Here is a 22439-nt window from a genome sequence, read left to right on the forward strand (position 1 = left end):
ACTACGGGAGACGTTGATCGATCACAACGATTCGTTTGCCAACCTGAAGCACTTTAAACTGTGCAGAAGTTATCGCAACGAAAAGTGGAGCTACGACAACAACAACGCTGTAGTTGAGTTGGACGCAGACACTTACTTCAAAGTATTGGACGCAGGAAGGTGAATTGCGGCTGGAAGCGTTGCCGTGTCTTCGATGGACTACAGGTGCTGAGATGCTTCAAGTGCAACGGTTTCAACCACAAAGGAGCTGACTGTAAAGCTGCTGTTGTTACCTGTCCGATCTGCAGTGGACCGCACGAATTGAAGGACTGCAAGGCGGAGCGTGAAAAATGTTCAAACTGTGAGAAACTAAGGAGTGAAAAGAATGCTGACGTCGACGTGAACCATGCCGCGTGGAGCAGTGAGTGTCCGGTGTACAGGAAACAGCAACAACGGCGGAATAAGCTGGTTGATTTTACTCTGTAGCAACCAAAACCCGTCGGAGATGTCTTGTACATGAACATAGCAGGGATGAGGACACATTTTGACGAGCTAAAGGTGATAATTCAGCAAAACAAGCCAAAACTGGTGATTTTGACAGAAACACACTTGACTTCACAACATGATCTTGACGAGTACGAGATTCAGAACTATAGGAGAAGCGTGTGTTTGTCCAGGTCAGCCCACACGGGAGGGGTTCTAATATACGTGGATGATCGTGTTGACTTCGAGACAATTTCCGACTTTGTAGCTGGTGACAATTGGTTCCTGGCAATTGACGTCAAAAGCCCAACTCTGAATGGAATCTACGGAGGAGTATATCACTCACCGAGCAGCAGTGACACTAGTTTTATCGGAAGTCTGGAAACATGGCTCAGGAGCGTCTTTGTAGAAGATAGGACGAACATTTTCGCTGGGGATTTCAACATAAGATGGAACGAGCCCGGTTACTCGCGTGAGCTGAGAAACGTTACGGAGGCTTTGGGGATGAAGCAGTTAGTGTCTGAACCTACCCGTGTTGGTCCTAGCAGCAGCACAATGATAGATCTCGTGTTTACAAATATGGTGGGTGGAGATGCACGTGTTGTAGAGGAGCTGAAAATTTCCGATCATGAAACAATTGGAATCAACCCCGGGAAAAGCAGCGTGCATCTTTCCGAACGCAGCAAGACCCGGATTAGTTGGAGGCGGTACTCTAAGGAGAAACTGCAGGAGATTCTCCTTTCGAACCGAAGTCGAGCGGATCCAATGGCGTCAGTAAACGAAGCCGGAGAGAAATTTGACGCAGAAATTGTGGCAGCCGTTGGAAGTCTCGTCGATGTCCGCTTCGATGAGCGTTCAGACCCACATGACTGGTACGGGGATCAGCTTTCAACACTCAAAACTTTGAGAGACGATGCCTATCGGAAGTTTAAGAGCACCAAGTTGGTAAGTGACTGGGATAGGTACAAGCGTTGCAGAAACCGTTACGTGAACCAAATCCGGACATCAAAGAACTCGTCAATCAACAACGAAATAAGGAGCTGCGGCGGCGATTCAAAGAAGCTGTGGAGGTGTTTAAAATCGCTTATCCAGCCTGGAGGACAGCCGCCAACTGAGATAGTGTTTGGAGGACCACGAGGAGATGCTGAGACGGCGACGCTTCTGAACGAGTTCTTTGTACAGAGTGTGGAGGAGATACATGGAAAGATTCCACCAACGGCATTTACGCCGCCGACGACAGGAGGGACGGAACACAAAGAGTTGTTGAGTAACTTTGAACCGATCACAATGAACAAACTGAAGGAAACGGTACGGTCACTCAAGAATTGTGCTGGAGTTGAACATGTCACGAAACGGGTCATGATGGATGCTTTGGACGTGGTTGCAGTTGAGTTGCTGGATATCGTAAACAAGTCGCTGTCTCGAGGTGAATTCCCAGACGCATGGAAGAGGACCTTGGTGATTCCCATCCCAAAATTCCTAAATCTAAGAATCCGGAGGACCACAGACCCATCAACATGTTGCCGCTGTACGAGAAGGTCATGGAGATAATCGTGAAGGAACAACTGTTAGCGTTCATTGACCGTACTGGTGTGCTGCTGAAGGAACAATCTGGTTTTCGGAAAAATCACTCTTGTGAATCGGCGCTGAACCTGTTGCTGTTGAAGTGGAAGCAGTGTATTGAAGAAGGAAGAGTTGTTCTATCAGTCTTCGTGGATCTGAAGCGGGCCTTCGAAACCATTGACCGGACGAAACTAATAGGTGTTCTCAAGAAAAGTGGAATACGGGGCACGGTACTAAAATGGTTCAGCAGTTACCTGGAGAACCGGACGCAAGTGACAAGGTACAATAGCGCGGTGTCATCAGAAACAGCAGTCAAGCTCGGAGTACCGCAAGGAAGCGTGCTAGGCCCACTACTGTTCATACTGTACATAAACGACATTAAACAGGCACTGAGGAGAGTACAGGTGAACCTGTTCGCCGATGACACAGTTTTGTTTGTGATTGGTGACAGCTTCGACGAGTGCTTTGACATCATGAACGAAGAGCTAGTAGGATTCACGGAATGGTTGAAATGGAAGAAGCTGCAGTTGAACATCGCGAAGACGAAGTGCATGGTAGTGACGACACGGAAAACCAACGACTGCAGACGGTGTGTACAGATGGATGGAGGAGTTGTGGAGCGGGTTGAGACGATGAAGTACCTCGGAGTCATGTTGGACGAAAAGTTGAATTTCAACGAACATATTGACTATACTATTCGGAAGGCAGCACGGAAGTTTGGTGTTCTGTGTAGGATCAATCGCTACTTGACGGCAGAGACGAAAGTTCAGGTGTACAATTCGCTCATCGCTCCTCACTTTGACTATTGTTCATCGATCTTGTTTCTGGGAACACAACGACAACTGAAAAGGATGCAGGTACTACAAAGCAAAATAATGCGGCTGATACTAAAGTGTGATCGACTGACGCCTCGACGGAGCATGCTCGAATGTTTGCAATGGATGTCGGTAAAGCAAAGAATCGAGTACAATACCCTTGTGTTTGTTTATCGTATGAAAAAAAGGATGGCGCCACAATACTTGACGGAAGCCATGGAATGCGGAAGAGATATCCATGAGCATGACACTAGAGGAGCTGACGATCTCAGATTGCAGAACTGGAAAAAGGCATGCACGCAGAACTCGCTGTTTTACAAAGGATTTAAACTTTACAACCAGCTCCCAGAGAATGCAAAGACGACAAGCAACATCAACGAGTTTAAAAGAAACTGCAAGGAGTTCGTACGGACACGGCCGTTGGAGTAGAAGTGACCCACGATGGTACTGTGAGGAAGAGCACGTTATGACGGTCGGCCATCTTCACTATCGGTACGCATTCGCATGGGATCACTTTGGGCCGCATATGATAAACCTGATCAAAAGTAACGCGAATCTGGGCGCGGTTTAACCCTATGCGCTCATATGCGAGTGGAATAGCAAATGGTTCCAATACCCTAAATTTGATGCAATCTGAGTGATGAAAGACTCTACATAGGATTTGTAAGAGCGCCTTGAGACGAGATAAGAGAGATATGGATGGGCATACACGGAAGTGGAGTAAGATTACAGGACACTCTCTAAACATGAACGAAGAATTATCGAAAGATATCTGCTCGTAAATCTTCCATACTACAAAAACTGTGTATGGGTATGAGGTGGGCCATCCAAGGAAAAAAAAAAAAAAATTGGTGAACGACGTGCTCTGCCATTTGTCAACTCGTAAGCGAATTTTCAGTGAAATAACAGGAAAAATATTGTTTACAGTCACAAATATTTCGACCCTAGGAAAAAAAAGTATTTGAATGATAACGTTACAGAGCATTGAATGGATTAATAATTTGGTGAGGCAATTCTAATTACATGCTTTTCTTTTAGGACTTTTTTCGCCGGTCATGTTTCCTCGCTCGATATTGATAACTTCCTTTAATCACATATTTTCGCGTTTTATTCAATATTAAACAGTAAATTCGAGTTTATAATGTTAGATTTTTTTGCTATTTCAATTACCGTTATCTTTTTAATTTCAATATTTGGCAGTCATATTTTTCAATATATTTTGATAAAACAGGTAGATTTTCTGTTCGGTCGGCTGTTTGAGTTTAAAATTCTGTTATCTATTAAATCATGTTAAATTGATATTCCACGTAAAAAATCAAATATTAATTAGCCAACTTGCATCCCCAAACACCTGATCGTTTGCTTTTCATTTTAAAATAACATATATATATCAGTATAAATTTTATTCTTTTCCTCGGAACAGCCGGCTGTGCGAGTTTAACCAAAAACAAAATTTAAACAACTTTTATCAACCCGCAATACCTTTAAAGGTATATCCTAGGGTCCTACCTTTCTACTAACATTGAGTCCAAAACCACCCTACAAACATCTATACCACTAAGGTGACGCAGGGATTCTTGCGCACTTTAGATAGTTGTTTACAAACATTCCTTCCGTTCCCCAAAGGATAGTTTAGACCCGGCAAGGACCCCCTTATGCCCTGGCTGTATTACACACTCATCAAAAGATGAAAACATGGTATCTCCTGTGTTGGATTATTGTTCCGAATGAGGGTCTAACACAACCAGACCAAACAGTGGGATAAGCGTTGTGGAGCCATCCGTGGATAGGGCGTCCTAAAATGCTAATGCTAATGCTAATGCTAATGCTAATGCATTCTAAATATTTTTTTATTTTTCAAACAAAGGAAAGCAGTGAAGAGTTTTTAGCTCTAAATGCTCTCTATGGAAATTTGCCATTTTATTACCTGTATTCTAAATATTTTTTTATTTTTCAAATAAAGGAAAGCTGTGAAGAGTTTTTAGCTCTAAATGCTCTCTATGGAAATTTGCCATTTTATTACCTGTATTCTAAATATTTTTTATTTTTCAAACAAAGGAAAGCAGTGAAGAGTTTTTAGCTCTAAATGCTCTCTATGGAAATTTGCCATTTTATTACCTGTATTCTAAATATTTTTTTATTTTTCAAATAAAGGAAAACAGTGAAGAGTTTTTAGCTCTAAATGCTCTCTATGGAAATTTGCCATTTTATTACCTGTATTCTAAATATTTTTTATTTTTCAAACAAAGGAAAGCAGTGAAGAGTTTTTAGCTCTAAATGCTCTCTCTATGGAAATTTGCCATAAATTCTAAATATTTTTTTATTTTTCAAATAAAGGAAAGCAGTGAAGAGTTTTTAGCTCTAAATGCTCTCTATGGAAATTTGCCATTTTGTTACCTGTATTCTAAATATTTTTTTATTTTTCAAATAAAGAAAAGCAATAAAGAGTTTTTAGCTCTAAATGCTCTCTATGGAAATTTGCCATTTTATTACCTGTATTCTAATTATTTTTTATTTTTCAAACAAACGAAAGCAGTGAAGAGTTTTTAGCTCTAAATGCTCTCTCTATGGAAATTTGCCATAAATTCTAAATATTTTTTTATTTTTCAAATAAAGGAAAGCAGTGAAGAGTTTTTAGCTCTACATGCTCTCTCTATGGAAATTTGCCATAAATTGTAAATATTTTTTTATTTTTCAAATAAAGGAAAGCAGTGAAGAGTTTTTAGTTCTAAATGCTCTCTATGGAAATTTGCCATTTTATTACCTGTATTCTAAATATTTTTTTATTTTTCAAACAAAGGAAAGCAGTGAAGAGTTTTTAGCTCTAAATGCTCTCTCTATGGAAATTTGCCATAAATTCTAAATATTTTTTTATTTTTCAAATAAAGGAAAGCAGTGAAGAGTTTTTAGCTCTAATTGCTCTCTATGGAAATTTGCCATTTTATTACCTGTATTCTAAATATTTTTTTATTTTTCAAATAAAGGAAAGCTGTGAAGAGTTTTTAGCTCTAAATGCTCTCTCAATGAAAATTTGCCATAAATTCTAAATATTTTTTTATTTTTAAAATAATGGAAAGCAGTGAAGAGTTTTTAGCTCTACATGCTCTCTCTATGGAAATTCGCCATAAATTCTAAATATTTTTTTATTTTTCAAATAAAGGAAAGCAGTGAAGAGTTTTTAGCTCTAAATGCTCTCTATGGAAATTTTCCATTTTATTTCCTGTTTTCTAAATATATTTTTATTTTTCAAATAAAGGAAAGCTCTGAAGAGTTTTTGGCTCTAAATGCTCTCTATGGAAATTCGTCATTTTATTACCTGTATTCTAAATATTTTTTTATTTTTCAAATAAAGGAAAGCTGTGAAGAGTTTTAGCTCTAAATGCTCTCTATGGAAATTTGCCATTTTATTACCTGTATTCTAAATATTTTTTATTTTTCAAACTAAGGAAAGCAGTGAAGAGTTTTTAGCTTTAAATGCTCTCTATGGAAATTTGCCATTTTATTACCTGTATTCTAAATATTTTTTTATTTTTCAAACAAAGGAAAGCAGTGAAGAGTTTTTAGCTCTAAATGCTCTCTCTATGAAAATTTGCCATAAAATCTAAATATATTTTTATTTTTCAAATAAGGGAAAGCAGTGAAGAGTTTCTAGCTCTAAATGCTCTCTATGGAAATTTGCCATTTTATTACCTGTATTCTAAATATTTTTTTATTTTTCAAATAAAGGAAAGCAGTGAAGAGTTTTTAGCTCTTAATGCTCTCTCTATGGAAATTTGCCATAAATTCTAAATATATTTTTATTTTTCAAATAAGGGAAAGCAGTGAAGAGTTTTTAGCTCTGAATGCTCTCTATGGAAATTTGCCATTTTATTACCTGTTTTCTAAATATTTTTTTATTTTTCAAATAAAGGAAAGCAGTGAAGAGTTTCTAGCTCTAAATGCTCTCTATGGAAATTTGCCATTTTATTACCTGTTTTCTAAATATTTTTTTATTTTTCAAATAAAGGAAAGCAGTGAAGAGTGTCTAGCTCTAAATGCTCTCTATGGAAATTTGCCATTTTATTACCTGTATTCTAAATATTTTTTATTTTTCAAATAAAGGAAAGCAGTGAAGAGTTTTTAGCTCTAAATGCTCTCTATGGAAATTTGCCATTTTATTACCTGTATTCTAAATATTTTTTTATTTTTCAAACAAAGGAAAGCAGTAAAGAGTTTTTAACTCTAAATGCTCTCTCTATGGAAATTTGCCATAAATTCTAAATATTTTTTATTTTTCAAATAAAGGAAAGCAGTGAAGAGTTTTTAGCTCTAAATGCTCTCTATGGAAATTTGCCATTTTATTACCTGTATTCTAAATATTTTTTTATTTTTCAAACAAAGGAAAGCAGTGAAGAGTTTTTAGCTCTAAATGCTCTCTCTATGGAAATTTGCCATAAAATCTAAATATATTTTTATTTTTCAAATAAGGGAAAGCAGTGAAGAGTTTTTAGCTCTAAATGCTCTCTATGGAAATTTGCCATTTTATTACCTGTTTTCTAAATATTTTTTTATTTTTCAAATAAAGGAAAGCAGTGAAGAGTTTCTAGCTCTAAATGCTCTCTATGGAAATTTGCCATTTTATTACATGTATTCTAAATATTTTTTTTATTTTTCAAATAAAGGAAAGCAGTGAAGAGTTTTTAGCTCTAAATGCTCTCTATGGAAATTTGCCATTTTATTACCTGTATTCTAAATATTTTTTAATTTTTCAAATAAAGGAAAGCTGTGAAGAGTTTTAGCTCTGAATGCTCTCTATGGAAATTTGCCATTTTATTACCTGTATTCTAAATATTTTTTTATTTTTCAAACAAAGGAAAGCAGTGAAGAGTTTTTAGCTCTAAATGCTCTCTATGGAAATTTGCCATTTTATTACCTGTATTCTAAATATTTTTTTATTTTTCAAATAAAGGAAAGCAGTGAAGAGTTTTTAAGCTCTAAATGCTCTCTATGGAAATTTGCCATTTTATTACCTGTATTCTAAATATTTTTTTTTATTTTTCAAATAAAGGAAAGCAGTGAAGAGTTTTTAGCTCTAAATGCTCTCTCTATGGAAATTTGCCATAAATTCTAAATATTTTTTATTTTTCAAATAAAGGAAAGCAGTGAAGAGTTTTTAGCTCTAAATGCTCTCTATGGAAATTTGCCATTTTAGTACCTGTATTCTAAATATTTTTTTATTTTTCAAACAAAGGAAAGCAGTAAAGAGTTTTTAACTCTAAATGCTCTCTCTATGGAAATTTGCCATAAATTCTAAATATTTTTTAATTTTCAAATAAAGGAAAGCAGTGAAGAGTTTTTAGCTCTAAATGCTCTCTATGGAAATTTGCCATTTTATTACCTGTATTCTAAATATTTTTTTATTTTTCAAACAAAGGAAAGCAGTGAAGAGTTTTTAGCTCTAAATGCTCTCTCTATGGAAATTTGCCATAAAATCTAAATATTTTTTATTTTTCAAATAAGGGAAAGCAGTGAAGAGTTTTTAGCTCTAAATGCTCTCTATGGAAATTTGCCATTTTATTACCTGTTTTCTAAATATTTTTTTATTTTTCAAATAAAGGAAAGCAGTGAAGAGTTTCTAGCTCTAAATGCTCTCTATGGAAATTTGCCATTTTATTACATGTATTCTAAATATTTTTTTATTTTTCAAATAAAGGAAAGCAGTGAAGAGTTTTTAGCTCTAATGCTCTCTATGGAAATTTGCCATTTTATTACCTGTATTCTAAATATTTTTTAATTTTTCAAATAAAGGAAAGCTGTGAAGAGTTTTAGCTCTGAATGCTCTCTATGGAAATTTGCCATTTTATTACCTGTATTCTAAATATTTTTTTATTTTTCAAATAAAGGAAAGCAGTGAAGAGTTTTTAGCTCTAAATGCTCTCTATGGAAATTTGCCATTTTATTACCTGTATTCTAAATATTTTTTATTTTTCAAACTAAGGAAAGCAGTGAAGAGTTTTTAGCTCTAAATGCTCTCTATGGAAATTTGCCATTTTATTACCTGTATTCTAAATATTTTTTATTTTTCAAATAAAGGAAAGCAGTGAAGAGTTTTTAGCTCTAAATGCTCTCTATGGAAATTTGCCATTTTATTACCTGTATTCTAAATATTTTTTATTTTTCAAACAAAGGAAAGCAGTAAAGAGTTTTTAACTCTAAATGCTCTCTCTATGGAAATTTGCCATAAATTCTAAATATTTTTTATTTTTCAAATAAAGGAAAGCAGTGAAGAGTTTTTAGCTCTAAATGCTCTCTATGGAAATTTGCCATTTTATTACCTGTATTCTAAATATTTTTTTATTTTTCAAACAAAGGAAAGCAGTGAAGAGTTTTTAGCTCTAAATGCTCTCTCTATGGAAATTTGCCATAAAATCTAAATATATTTTTATTATTCAAATAAGGGAAAGCAGTGAAGAGTTTTTAGCTCTAAATGCTCTCTATGGAAATTTGCCATTTTATTACCTGTATTCTAAATATTTTTTTATTTTTCAAATAAAGGAAAACAGTAAAGAGTTTTTAGCTCTAAATGCTCTCTATGGAAATTTGCCATTTTATTACCTGTTTTCTAAATATTTTTTTATTTTTCAAATAAAGGAAAGCAGTGAAGAGTTTCTAGCTCTAAATGCTCTCTATGGAAATTTGCCATTTTATTACATGTATTCTAAATATTTTTTATTTTTCAAATAAAGGAAAGCAGTGAAGAGTTTTTAGCTCTAAATGCTCTCTATGGAAATTTGCCATTTTATTACCTGTATTCTAAATATTTTTTAATTTTTCAAATAAAGGAAAGCTGTGAAGAGTTTTAGCTCTGAATGCTCTCTATGGAAATTTGCCATTTTATTACCTGTATTCTAAATATTTTTTTATTTTTCAAATAAAGGAAAGCAGTGAAGAGTTTTTAGCTCTAAATGCTCTCTATGGAAATTTGCCATTTTATTATCTGTATTCTAAATATTTTTTATTTTTCAAACTAAGGAAAGCAGTGAAGAGTTTTTAGCTCTAAATGCTCTCTATGGAAATTTGCCATTTTATTACCTGTATTCTAAATATTTTTTTATTTTTCAAATAAAGGAAAGCAGTGAAGAGTTTTTAGCTCTAAATGCTCTCTATGGAAATTTGCCATTTTATTACCTGTATTCTAAATATTTTTTTATTTTTCAAACAAAGGAAAGCAGTAAAGAGTTTTTAACTCTAAATGCTCTCTCTATGGAAATTTGCCATAAATTCTAAATATTTTTTATTTTTCAAATAAAGGAAAGCAGTGAAGAGTTTTTAGCTCTAAATGCTCTCTATGGAAATTTGCCATTTTATTACCTGTATTCTAAATATTTTTTTATTTTTCAAACAAAGGAAAGCAGTGAAGAGTTTTTAGCTCTAAATGCTCTCTCTATGGAAATTTGCCATAAAATCTAAATATATTTTTATTATTCAAATAAGGGAAAGCAGTGAAGAGTTTTTAGCTCTAAATGCTCTCTATGGAAATTTGCCATTTTATTACCTGTATTCTAAATATTTTTTTATTTTTCAAATAAAGGAAAGCAGTGAAGAGTTTTTAGCTCTAAATGCTCTCTATGGAAATTTGCCATTTTATTTCATGTATTCTAAATATTTTTTTATTTTTCAAACAAAGGAAAGCAGTAAAGAGTTTTTAACTCTAAATGCTCTCTCTATGGAAATTTGCCATAAATTCTAAATATTTTTTATTTTTCAAATAAAGGAAAGCAGTGAAGAGTTTTTAGCTCTAAATGCTCTCTATGGAAATTTGCCATTTTATTACCTGTATTCTAAATATTTTTTATTTTTCAAACAAAGGAAAGCAGTGAAGAGTTTTTAGCTCTAAATGCTCTCTATGGAAATTTGCCATAAAATCTAAATATATTTTTATTATTCAAATAAGGGAAAGCAGTGAAGAGTTTTTAGCTCTAAATGCTCTCTATGGAAATTTGCCATTTTATTACCTGTTTTCTAAATATTTTTTTATTTTTCAAATAAAGGAAAGCAGTGAAGAGTTTCTAGCTCTAAATGCTCTCTATGGAAATTTGCCATTTTATTTCATGTATTCTAAATATTTTTTTTATTTTTCAAATAAAGGAAAGCAGTGAAGAGTTTTAGCTCTAAATGCTCTCTATGGAAATTTGCCATTTTATTACCTGTATTCTAAATATTTTTATTTTTCAAACAAAGGAAAGCAGTGAAGAGTTTTTAGCTCTAAATGCTCTCTATGGAAATTTGCCATAAAATCTAAATATATTTTTATTATTCAAATAAGGGAAAGCAGTGAAGAGTTTTTAGCTCTAAATGCTCTCTATGGAAATTTGCCATTTTATTACCTGTTTTCTAAATATTTTTTTATTTTTCAAATAAAGGAAAGCAGTGAAGAGTTTCTAGCTCTAAATGCTCTCTATGGAAATTTGCCATTTTATTTCATGTATTCTAAATATTTTTTTTATTTTTCAAATAAAGGAAAGCAGTGAAGAGTTTTTAGCTCTAAATGCTCTCTATGGAAATTTGCCATTTTATTACCTGTATTCTAAATATTTTTTATTTTTCAAACAAAGGAAAGCAGTGAAGAGTTTTTAGCTCTAAATGCTCTCTATGGAAATTTGCCATTTTATTACCTGTATTCTAAATATTTTTTATTTTTCAAATAAAGGAAAGCAGTGAAGAGTTTTTAGCTCTAAATGCTCTCTATGGAAATTTGCCATTTTATTACCTGTATTCTAAATATTTTTTTATTTTTCAAACAAAGGAAAGCAGTGAAGAGTTTTTAGCTCTAAATGCTCTCTCTATGGAAATTTGCCATAAATTCTAAATATATTTTTCAAGTAAAGGAAAGCAGTGAAGAGTTTTTAGCTCTAAATGCTCTCTATGGAAATTTGCCATTTTATTACCTGTATTCTAAATATTTTTTTATTTTTCAAACAAAGGAAAGCAGTGATGAGTTTTTAGCTCTAAATGCTCTCTCTATGGAAATTTGCCATAAAATCTAAATATATTTTTCAAGTAAGGGAAAGCAGTGAAGAGTTTTTAGCTCTAAATGCTCTCTATGGAAATTTGCCATTATATTACCTGTTTTCTAAATATTTTTTTATTTTTCAAATAAAGGAAAGCAGTGAAGAGTTTCTAGCTCTAAATGCTCTCTATGGAAATTTGCCATTTTATTACCTGTATTCTAAATATTTTTTTTATTTTTCAAATAAAGAAAAGCAGTGAAGAGTTTTTAGCTCTAAATGCTCTCTATGGAAATTTGCCATTTTATTACCTGTATTCTAAATATTTTTTTATTTTTCAAACAAAGGAAAGCAGTGAAGAGTTTTTAGCTCTTAATGCTCTCTCTATGGAAATTTGCCATAAATTCTAAATATATTTTTATTTTTCAAATAAAGGAAAGCAGTGAAGAGTTTCTAGCTCTAAATGCTCTCTATGGAAATTTGCCATTTTATTTGGAAATGTTTATTGTTTATTCGTCAAGCTTATGTAGACTACTTACAATTTTCTTACATACTAGATATTATTTCTATTGTACAGATTTTTTCGTAGTTCCGGTTTAGACATGTCGAAATGTATGTACTGTGAATTTTCATTATAAAAGCGCATCATTTGATTTAATGGCGAATTTTTTAAATAATTTGTCGTGTATGCAGTTATTCTAAAAAGTTGTGAATGTCTAAGAGTACGGCTTGGTTCATGAATACTATTGCGTATTACTGAAAATAATGCTGCTGACTGTATGCGTTGAGAAATAATGTCGTTGATGAAAGAGAGCATGGCAAATTTACGACGTTCTTGTAATGATTGTATGTTTATGAGCATGCAGCGTGCTTCATACGATGGGAGAGGAAATGTAGTCCAGTTAAGTTTACGTAGTGCGTACAGTAAGAATTGTTTTTGGACAGATTCAATACGTGCTTGGTGTACGTATTGTACGTATTACCTGTATTCTAAATATTTTTTATTTTTCAAACAAAGTAAAGCAGTGAAGAGTTTTTAGCTCTAAATGCTCTCTATGGAAATTTGCCATTTTATTACCTGTATTCTAAATATTTTCACACAGCTTTCCTTCATTTGAAAAATAAAAAAATATTTAGAAAACAGGTAATAAAATGGCAAATTTCCATAGAGAGCATTTAGAGCTAAAAACTCTTCACTGCTTTCCTTTGTTTGAAAAATAAAAAAGTATTTAGAATACAGGTAATAAAATGGTAAATTTCCATAGAGAGCATTTAGAGCTAAAAACTCTTCACTGCTTTCCTTTGTTTGAAAAATAAAAAAATATTTAGAATACAGGTAATAAAATGGCAAATTTCCATAGAGAGCATTTAGAGCTAGAAACTCTTCACTGCTTTCCTTTATTTGAAAAATAAAAAATATTTAGAATTTATGGCAAATGGCTTGAGGCTTGAGAAATAAAGAAAAAATGGTTTTTGCTATTTAATTTCATTTTCTTATTTTATTTAAAAAAGGTGACAAAATGTAAAAAAATATCATAGAGATTATTTAGAGCTTAAAACTTTCTTATGGTTATCTTGCTTGAAAAATATAGTTTTTTATGTTGAATTAAATAAAAAAGAAAAGTTTCCTGAAATCTTTATAAGGTTAAACATATGTTAACTGATTTTCTTTTTATAAAATTAAAATAATTGTTAGAAGATTTAGTTTTAATTTTTTTAACTTGCGTATTTGAAATTGTTTTTATCTTAATTTGTTGTACAAAACTTGTAATTTTGTTAAACATTTGTTTTGTCAAGGCAAACATAAAAATAGCTGTGCAATAATTTTGTTGTTTCTAATCTTAATTACTTACCAGTACAATAAAAAGAATATAATTTTATACGGAATCGACGTAACACCTTATAATGTGGCCCTCTTAAACCTTGCGGTTTCGTCAACGGTTCCACAGGTGTGTATCGTTCTTTTTGCGACAAGACTCCGCCTCCCGGGTCTCCTAAGTGGGAAAGTATGGCACGGGGAGAGGGCACCGAATACCTATATTTACACTTAGAATTTTTGCGTCCACCTCGGGATTCGAACCAGCGACCTCTGGATTGTGAGTCCAGTGCGCGGTCCGATTGATCCACACAGGCAGACGAATTTTATAAATTTGTATAATTTTATCTGAAATTTCTTTCAACCATCCAGACGAGAGCATTTAACATAAAAACTCTCCATGTACACTCTGCTATACTAGTTTTCACTTCAGACGATCTCTACCAAACATGCCTCATATTACCTGTGCCTACGACGCGGTCGCTTTGCGTTTGACGCAAGCCGTATTTATTATAAAAATAGTTTTTATTTTTTATTTCGGTATCTATTGAAGATAGAGCTTTGGTGTCTTCGAGAGAGTTGTTCATTTTTGGTAGTTGAGCAACTTTGTCGAAAACAAAAATATTCTATACCTTGTATCTTAGAAAATAAATATTTTTTTCTTGTTTTGCACAACTAAATCAATCAAATTGTAATGACGTCTGAGACAATAATATAGAACCTTTTGGTACCAGCATCTTTCTAGAACATGTCAACATTCTAAAACTTATCGTTTTTGAGATATATGCAAATCAATATTATTTTTCCCCATACAGAGCTGGCTCTGTTCGCTGCATACAGAGCTTAGCTCTGTTCTACCATACAGAGCAGGTAAGGAGTTTTTATTGAGCCTGTAGAGCTCGATGCGTCTCTGGTTGCATTCGACAGGTATATACCTGTACTTTGACCACAAATATTAATATCAGGGCCAGGTGACCTACCGGTTCCGGAAATCCGGAACATCCGAAAAGTTCATAATTTACTGTTTTTAACTTATATGTGATACCAATACTCTCATGATAGTTGAAATTGATCCATAAAACTTACTAAAAACACAATACACGATTGCCAGAACCACTCTGGAGTGTTAGTGGCCACTTCCGGGTAACCTGGAACCGGTTCCCGGGTACCCGATGAACGGCCAATTTGATTTTTTGTTGAAAACCCATCATGTTGCATATCAAACTTCATGAAATTGAAAGATATGTCCATCTTTGATAATGCCGTTAATCGCTGAGCCAACCTGGCCAATCTGGAACCGGTTACCGGTGGTCCCTTGGGGACACTCCCGGAATATGAGAGAAACCCTATCATCCGACGTATCAAACTTCATGAAATTGAAAGATATGTCAATCTACGGTCATGCCGTTGTTTGTTGACCCATTGTGACCAATCTGGAACCGGTTACCGGTGGCCCCTTGGGGACACTCCCGTAATATGAGAGAAACCCTATCATCCGACGTATAAAACTTCATGAAATTGAAAGATATGTCATGCCGTTGTTCGTTGATCCATTGTGACCAATCTGGAACCGGTTACCGGTGGCCCGTTGGGGACACTCCCGGAATATGAGAGAATCATCCGACATATCGGACTGAGCAAACGACCTAACCTTTAGGTTAGTCCGGGGCCAACATTTACTTCCCTTCCGACGGAAGGCGTGATCAGACAAATCTCGTCTCGAAAAACGCCACCGGGACCGTCTGGGATCGAACCCAGGGCGACTGGGTGAGAGGCAATCACGCTTATCCCTACACCACGGTTCCCGGTTACCGTTGGTTGACATATCATTCAATTTCATGAAGTTTGATGCGTCGGATGATAGGGTTTCTCTCATATTCCTGGAATGTCCCCAAGGGTCCACCGGGAACCAGTTCCAAAATTCCCAGAATGGATCAGCGAATAACGGCATGACCGTAGATTGACATATTTTTCAATTTCATAAAGTTTGATATGTCGGAAGATAGGGTTTCTCTCATATTCCAGAAGTATCCCCAAGAGGCCACCAGTAACCGGTTCCAAATTGGCCAGGATAGGTCAGCGAACATTGACATAACCGTACATTGACATATCTTTCAATTTCATGAATTTTTATATGTCGGATGATAGGGTTTATTTCATATTCCGAGAGTGTTCCCAAGGGGCCACCGGTAACCGGTTCTTAATTGGCTTGAATGGGTCAACGAACAACGGCATGACCATAGATTGAAATATCTTTCAATTTCATGAAGTTTGATATGTCGGATGATAGGGATTCTCTCATATTGCGGAAGTGTCCCCAAGGGGCCACCGGTAACCGGTTCCAGATTGGTCACAATGGGTCAACGAACAACGGCATGACATATCTTTCAATTTCATGAAGTTTGATACGTCGGATGATAGGGTTTCTCTCATATTCCGGGAGTGTCCCCAAGGGGCCACCGGTAACCGGTTCCAGATTGGTCACAATGGGTCAACGAACAACGGCATGACTAGGGCTAGTGAATTTTCACGGCAAATAAATCAAAATTACGCGGCATGCCAATTACAAAACATTGAAATTTCACGGCAATTTCACGGTACTCTAAAAACTGCTCAAAATAAACGTTTAAATATATACTTTTAGCAAAGTTATTAACAGAAAAGTGTCTTAAAAGGTAGCAGTAGTTCTATATACAAGATAAAACCCCCTGACACAAATTATTTATTTGAAAAAGGAGTATTGGATTAATCTTGGGAAATTTTAAAAAATTTCCGTCAGTTGAATTCTAGACTTTTTGTATTAGATCATATAAACAAATGTAAACATTGAGTATATATCTTATACGAATAAACATTTACATAAGGTGTGAAAGGGATACACTCAAACATTTGTTTATTGGACCCTATAAAAAAAAGTTCAAGAAGTTATGATTCAGCTGTTTTAATTTTATTGAGATTTTATAAAATTAGCAAGTCCTCTGATTCATCAAACCTAGAATCATTAAAAGAAATGCAATAAAGATTTTTTTTTTTTGGCTTTCCTTAATTTCAGCAATAGGAAAATTTTAGTATTTTATTAAAATTCTGGTAAAACTTCATTAAAAGCAATTTTTACATTTATTGATAATTCAAGAAAAAATATAATGCATTGCAAAATGGTTAACAAACATGATATCAATATGTATTATTTTACTAATCAATTGAATTCAAACACATAATTTATATTCAAAATATTTAAATGAAATTTGTTCATCGTTGTTTAGTATCGTTGATTATTTAAAAAAAAATTACAAAAATTTGAAAATGAAAAAGATATTATCTGCGTTTTCTTTCACAGAAATTTTGATTAATGTTCTTTTAAAATCTTTTTGGAATTTTGTGGAATAAAGAAACTATCAACAATATTTGCAACAAATAAGTATGAAAACAAATCTTCAGCAAATAATTGTAAATCTGATATGAAATACTTATTTATTTGTTAACTGCTTTTAAAATGCTTTCGAAAAATCATTTAAAATGTTTGAATTAAAAAATAAAGCTTAATTGCACTGAGTAGCGATTTATCAATTGAATATTTCAAATTTCGCGGCATTTCACGGTATTTCCCAAATTTCACGGCCAGAGGCGAATTTCACGGATTACGCGGCTTCCGCGAAATCGCGAAAAATCACTAGCCCTAGGCATGACCGTAGATTGACATATATTTCAATTTCATGAAGTTTGATACGTCGGATGATAGGGTTTCTCTCATATTCCGGGAGTGTCCCCAAGGGGCCACCGGTAACCGGTTCCAGATTGGTCACTATGGGTCAACGAACAACGGCATGACCGTATATTGACATATCTTTCAATTTCATGATGTTTGATACGTCGGATGATAGGGTTTCTCTCATATTCCGGAAGTGTCCCCAAGGAGCCACCGGTAACCGGTTCCAGATTGGTCACAATGGGTCAACAAACAACGGCATGACCGTAGATTGACATATCTTTCAATTTCATGAAGTTTAATATGTCGGATGATAGGGTTTCTCTCATATTCCGGAAGTGTCCCCAAGGGGCCACCGGTAACCGGTTCCAGATTGGTCACAATGGGTCGACGAACAACGGCATGACCGTAGATTGACATATCTTTCAATTTCATGAAGTTTGATACGTCGGATGATAGGGTTTCTCTCATATTCCGGGAGTGTCCCCAAGGGACCACCGGTAACCGGTTCCAGATTGGTCACAATGGGTCAACAAACAACGGCATGACCGTAGATTTACATATCTTTCAATTTCATGAAGTTTGATATGTCGGATGATAGGGTTTCTCTCATATTCCGGGAGTGTCCCCAAGGGGCCACCGGTAACCAGTTCCAGATTGGCCAGGATGGCTCAGCGATTAACGGCATTATCAAAGATGGACATATCTTTCAATTTCATGAAGTTTGATATGCAACATGATGGGTTTTCAACAAAAAATCAAATTGGCCGTTCATCGGGTACCGGGAACCGGTTCCAAGTTACCCGGAAGTGGCCACTAACACTCCAGAGTGGTTCTGGCAATCGTGTATTGTGTTTTTAGTAAGTTTTATGGATCAATTTCAACTATCATGAGAGTATTGGTATCACATATACGTGAAAAACAGTAAATTATGAACTTTTCAGATGTTCCGGATTTCCGGAACCGGTAGGTCACCTGGCCCTGATATCAATATTTGTGGTCAAAGTACACGTATACACCTGTCGAATGCAACCCGGAGCATCCTGATTGGTTGAAATTTACCGGAGATACAGGTCGTCAAAGTTAAGGTCTCAAAAAGGCCTTTTTCCGGTATTAGCCGATTCCCAGTGGCCACAGTGACCAAATCCGGTTTTCCAGGTCGGTATCGGAAAGGGGACGTTCTAAGCTTTCATTTGTGACCAAAAAAACCGGAATCGGTCAAAAACTGGATTTTTGTCGATTTTTTAAAGTTTGGGGTCGAAAAGGACCCCAATACCTTATGTGTGATTTTTTTTAATACCAAGGGAAGGTTAACATCATCATTATAAGTATACTATGTAAACATATTCTAAAACATGAGTGTTACTTTCGGGTGTCACCCCCATCTAAAATGAATGTTTCAGAAAATTTAACTTGTATGTTTTGTTTATATTAGTTAGATACTAGATGATTTTTTATGAACATATTTTAGGTCAATTATATTTTTTTCTTCGTCCGAGTCAGGTGTCATCCCATCAGCTCGGGTGTCACCCCAAGATGGGTGACACCCGGGGCGGGCCGCCCCCCCCCCCCCTTAGTACGCCACTGTTCTCGATGGCAAGTTGCTTCCTTGTCGTTGATTTGGGACGAGAACAGCCTAGGAAGTTAGTAGGAAGAAATAAGCCATCTAGGCAAGTCCCTGTGATTTAGGTTAACTCTTAACGGTTCCCGGTGTGTACAAAACTCGCCGTTTTTCGTTTCGGTACATTAAAATCGAGAAGCAGCCTATTCCGTAGCGCTTCTGGAACGTGAAATGGGTTAGTTGGAAGCACATCCGGTCACCGAAGAAGGAGACCTCCGCCGTCATCTGGATCAACCAGCTCGGAGTCACCTAAGCTTCGATATTTACATACACCATTGCCGGAACCGGCACTTGCCTATTTTAAGGAAACCGTTTCTGTGGCCAAAGCGACGAAAGGGCCGACGTACTGGAAAAAATGTTGAACCGTCTGCTTCCGACTGCACAAAACGCTTCCAAACCGGACCAGCTGGAAGTGCCCACCAGCACTACATGGTGCACGAGGACGTCGCAATCGCGTACGGCCACAACCGCATCCCAGCGCCATGATGGCCATTGTCCTGGGATCTTACAATTGAATCCGTCCGGTTTCGAAAAGTGACCTATGCTGCGCGTCCGTTGTCTCTACCCGTGAAGATTATTTGGACAATAGTGGTAATCTTCGAGGTAATCTTCCTATTTCAGCCGTCACCTCGGCCGTCACCGAATTAACCGATAGCTGAGTCGATTCCAGAATCCGAGACAAAATTGTGCTTAAAATATTTTTGTGTTAGATTCCTTTGTAAAACAGCCTCGTTTGTTTTGGTGGTTTTGGCGGTTTCTGTTTTCTGACGTTTGTTCGACAGGCCAAGATAAAATAATACGGTGGGAATACTCTAATTGATTAGCGTAACCTTAATCAACTAACAAATAATTTCTAATCAATTAGCCGAATATTATAATTGATTAGAGCATGTGTCTCACCCCTCGGGAGGCGACCTATGGAATGTTAACATTAACCTAAACATGTTAACATTAGTTGAGTGAAAAACTGCCACTGAATCCGTTTTGTAAATGCCGGCCCCGATACTCTTCACGGGTGTTCCCCTCAGGAACTGGGAAAGATTTACTTTTACTTAATTCATGAACCTCACTTGATCTTGTCCAGCCAGGAACATTCAAAACCATTTTGAGTACCTTGTTTTGGACACGCTGGAGCTTCAATTTATGAGTTCTAGCGCAACACTCCCAAACAGGTACTGCATACTCAATAACGGGGTAAATTATTTGTTTGTAAACTGCTAGCTTATTTTTCAAAGAAAGCTTTGATTTTCTGTTAATTAAAGAGTACAAGCACCTGATGAGAATGCTGCACTTGTTCAAATCCTACCTAACCGGAAGATCGATGCAGGTGAAAATCGCGGATTGCCTTTCATCACCATTCCTTGTGACATCCGGGGTACCTCAGGGCAGCCACTTAGGTCCATTTATATTCCTGCTCTATATTAACGATGTCAACTATCAACTTCGGTGCTCGAAACTTTCTTATGCTGACGATTTCAAACTGTTCACTATCATCAAGAAACCCTCAGACTGTCGCTTCCTTCAACAGCAAATCTATGTTTTCTCCGATTGGTGTCAGCTGAACCAAATGGTGTTAAACCCCACTAACTGTTCAGTTATCACGTTTTCACGGAAGAGGTCCCCGGTCTGCTTCGACTACACACTATTTGAAAACTCGTTAAAACGTGATCGTTGTGTCAAAGATTTGGGTGTCATGCTTGACGCAGAACTTTCATTTAAGGATCATGTGGCTTACATGACTTCTAAGGCATCCAAACTGCTCGGTATGATCTTCAGAATTACTAAGTACTTCCGAGATATTCAATGTATAAAAACTTTATATTGTTCACTAGTCAGATCCACCTTGGAATACGGTTCTATCGTCTGGGCCAGGGGCGCCGACTCTGGGGGGGCACGGTACTTTTTGCCCCCCCTAAAATTTGGCTGGGGGGGTAGCTCATACATTGTGCCCCCCCCAGAAATTTTGGAAGAAAAATATTTTTATTTCAAATATAAAAAAAATACATAAATAATTGAAAATAATATCTAAAACATAAATGGAACATTGTTTGTACACACGGATAGAATTCTTGTAAGCGAATCGGTAAAATAGCTCAAAAACATTTGTTGTTTTCGAAATCGCTGAAAGTTTTTAAACAAAATCGTTTACAAATTTTTGGATTTAGATGCATTTTTTTTCTAAATCGACAACGTTTTATCTATACCACTGTGCTCTCTAGGAAAATCAGTAAGCTTAGTACAAGAGCACAGAGGCTTCGGTATATGATTTGAGAGATATTGTCAACATAAATTTTACGGATTTGCTCATAAGATTTCTATCTGGGCATATTGTTCCAAAACAAAACCAATGTACTTTTTCCATAGCACATTATCTACAATCAAACTTACGCAAATTCTTGCGAAAACAATCATCAAGTTTTCAAACGCAACATTCTGCGATTTGCCATTGTAGATCAGGATTTAGCGAATATAAACTGAAGCACTTTTCAAAATGGTCATTTGTTGACTGCTTTACATTTTAAAAAAACGCTGATAAATTCAATTATTTTTTGGGTAATTTTAGAAAGGATTTGAAAAGATTTCAAATACATTTGTCAACCATTAACCGTTGTATACCGATTTTAGCCGAAAAATACAATTGTTTCAAAAAAAGTAATTTTTTGAAAACTAGGGCACCGCTTTACTGAGAAACCGACAAATTAAAACATAATCCACATTATAATCATAAAAAACACAAGTGTAAATCGCCTTCTGCAATTCATGATCGATTTAAAAAAAATAAAAAGGCTATAGAAATTTTAACTGCACCCTCAAAAAATATGCCAAAAAATCAGGGAGTAGAAAATAATACTAAAATTAAAATTCTTAAATTCTTAAATTCTTAAATTCTTAAATTCTTAAATTCTTAAATTCTTAAATTCTTAAATTCTTAAATTCTTAAATTCTTAAATTCTTAAATTCTTAAATTCTTAAATTCTTAAATTCTTAAATTCTTAAATTCTTAAATTCTTAAATTCTTAAATTCTTAAATTCTTAAATTCTTACATTCTTAAATTCTTAAATTCTTAAATTCTTAAATTCTTAAATTCTTAAATTCTTAAATACTTAAATTCTTAAATTCTTAAATTCTTAAATTCTTAAATTCTTAAATTCTTAAATTCTTAAATTCTTAAATTCTTAAATTCTTAAATTCTTAAATTCTTAAATTCTTAAATTCTTAAATTCTTAAATTCTTAAATTCTTAAATTCTTAAATTCTTAAATTCTTAAATTCTTAAATTCTTAAATTCTTAAATTCTTAAATTCTTAAATTCTTAAATTCTTAAATTCTTAAATTCTTAAATTCTTAAATTCTTAAATTCTTAAATTCTTAAATTCTTAAATTCTTAAATTCTTAAATTCTTAAATTCTTAAATTCTTAAATTCTTAAATTCTTAAATTTTAAATTCTTAAATTCTTAAATTCTTAAA

General features: G+C 34.7%; 1 protein-coding gene across 1 annotated transcript in view; it reads left to right on the forward strand.

Moving 5' to 3' along the window:
• Window positions 1–510: 510 nt before the first annotated feature.
• LOC119770122 overlaps window positions 511–22439 on the forward strand; it is a 28505-nt gene continuing 6576 nt past the window's right edge. Inside the window, exons 1-3 of the mRNA XM_038264453.1 lie at window positions 511–1407; window positions 1474–1770; window positions 1953–2677. Coding sequence (XP_038120381.1) covers window positions 511–1407; window positions 1474–1770; window positions 1953–2677 — 1919 coding nt within the window. The remainder of the gene's footprint in view (window positions 1408–1473; window positions 1771–1952; window positions 2678–22439) is intronic.

Source organism: Culex quinquefasciatus, chromosome 1, assembly GCF_015732765.1.
Source record: "Culex quinquefasciatus strain JHB chromosome 1, VPISU_Cqui_1.0_pri_paternal, whole genome shotgun sequence".
NCBI classification, from domain to species: domain Eukaryota; kingdom Metazoa; phylum Arthropoda; class Insecta; order Diptera; family Culicidae; genus Culex; species Culex quinquefasciatus.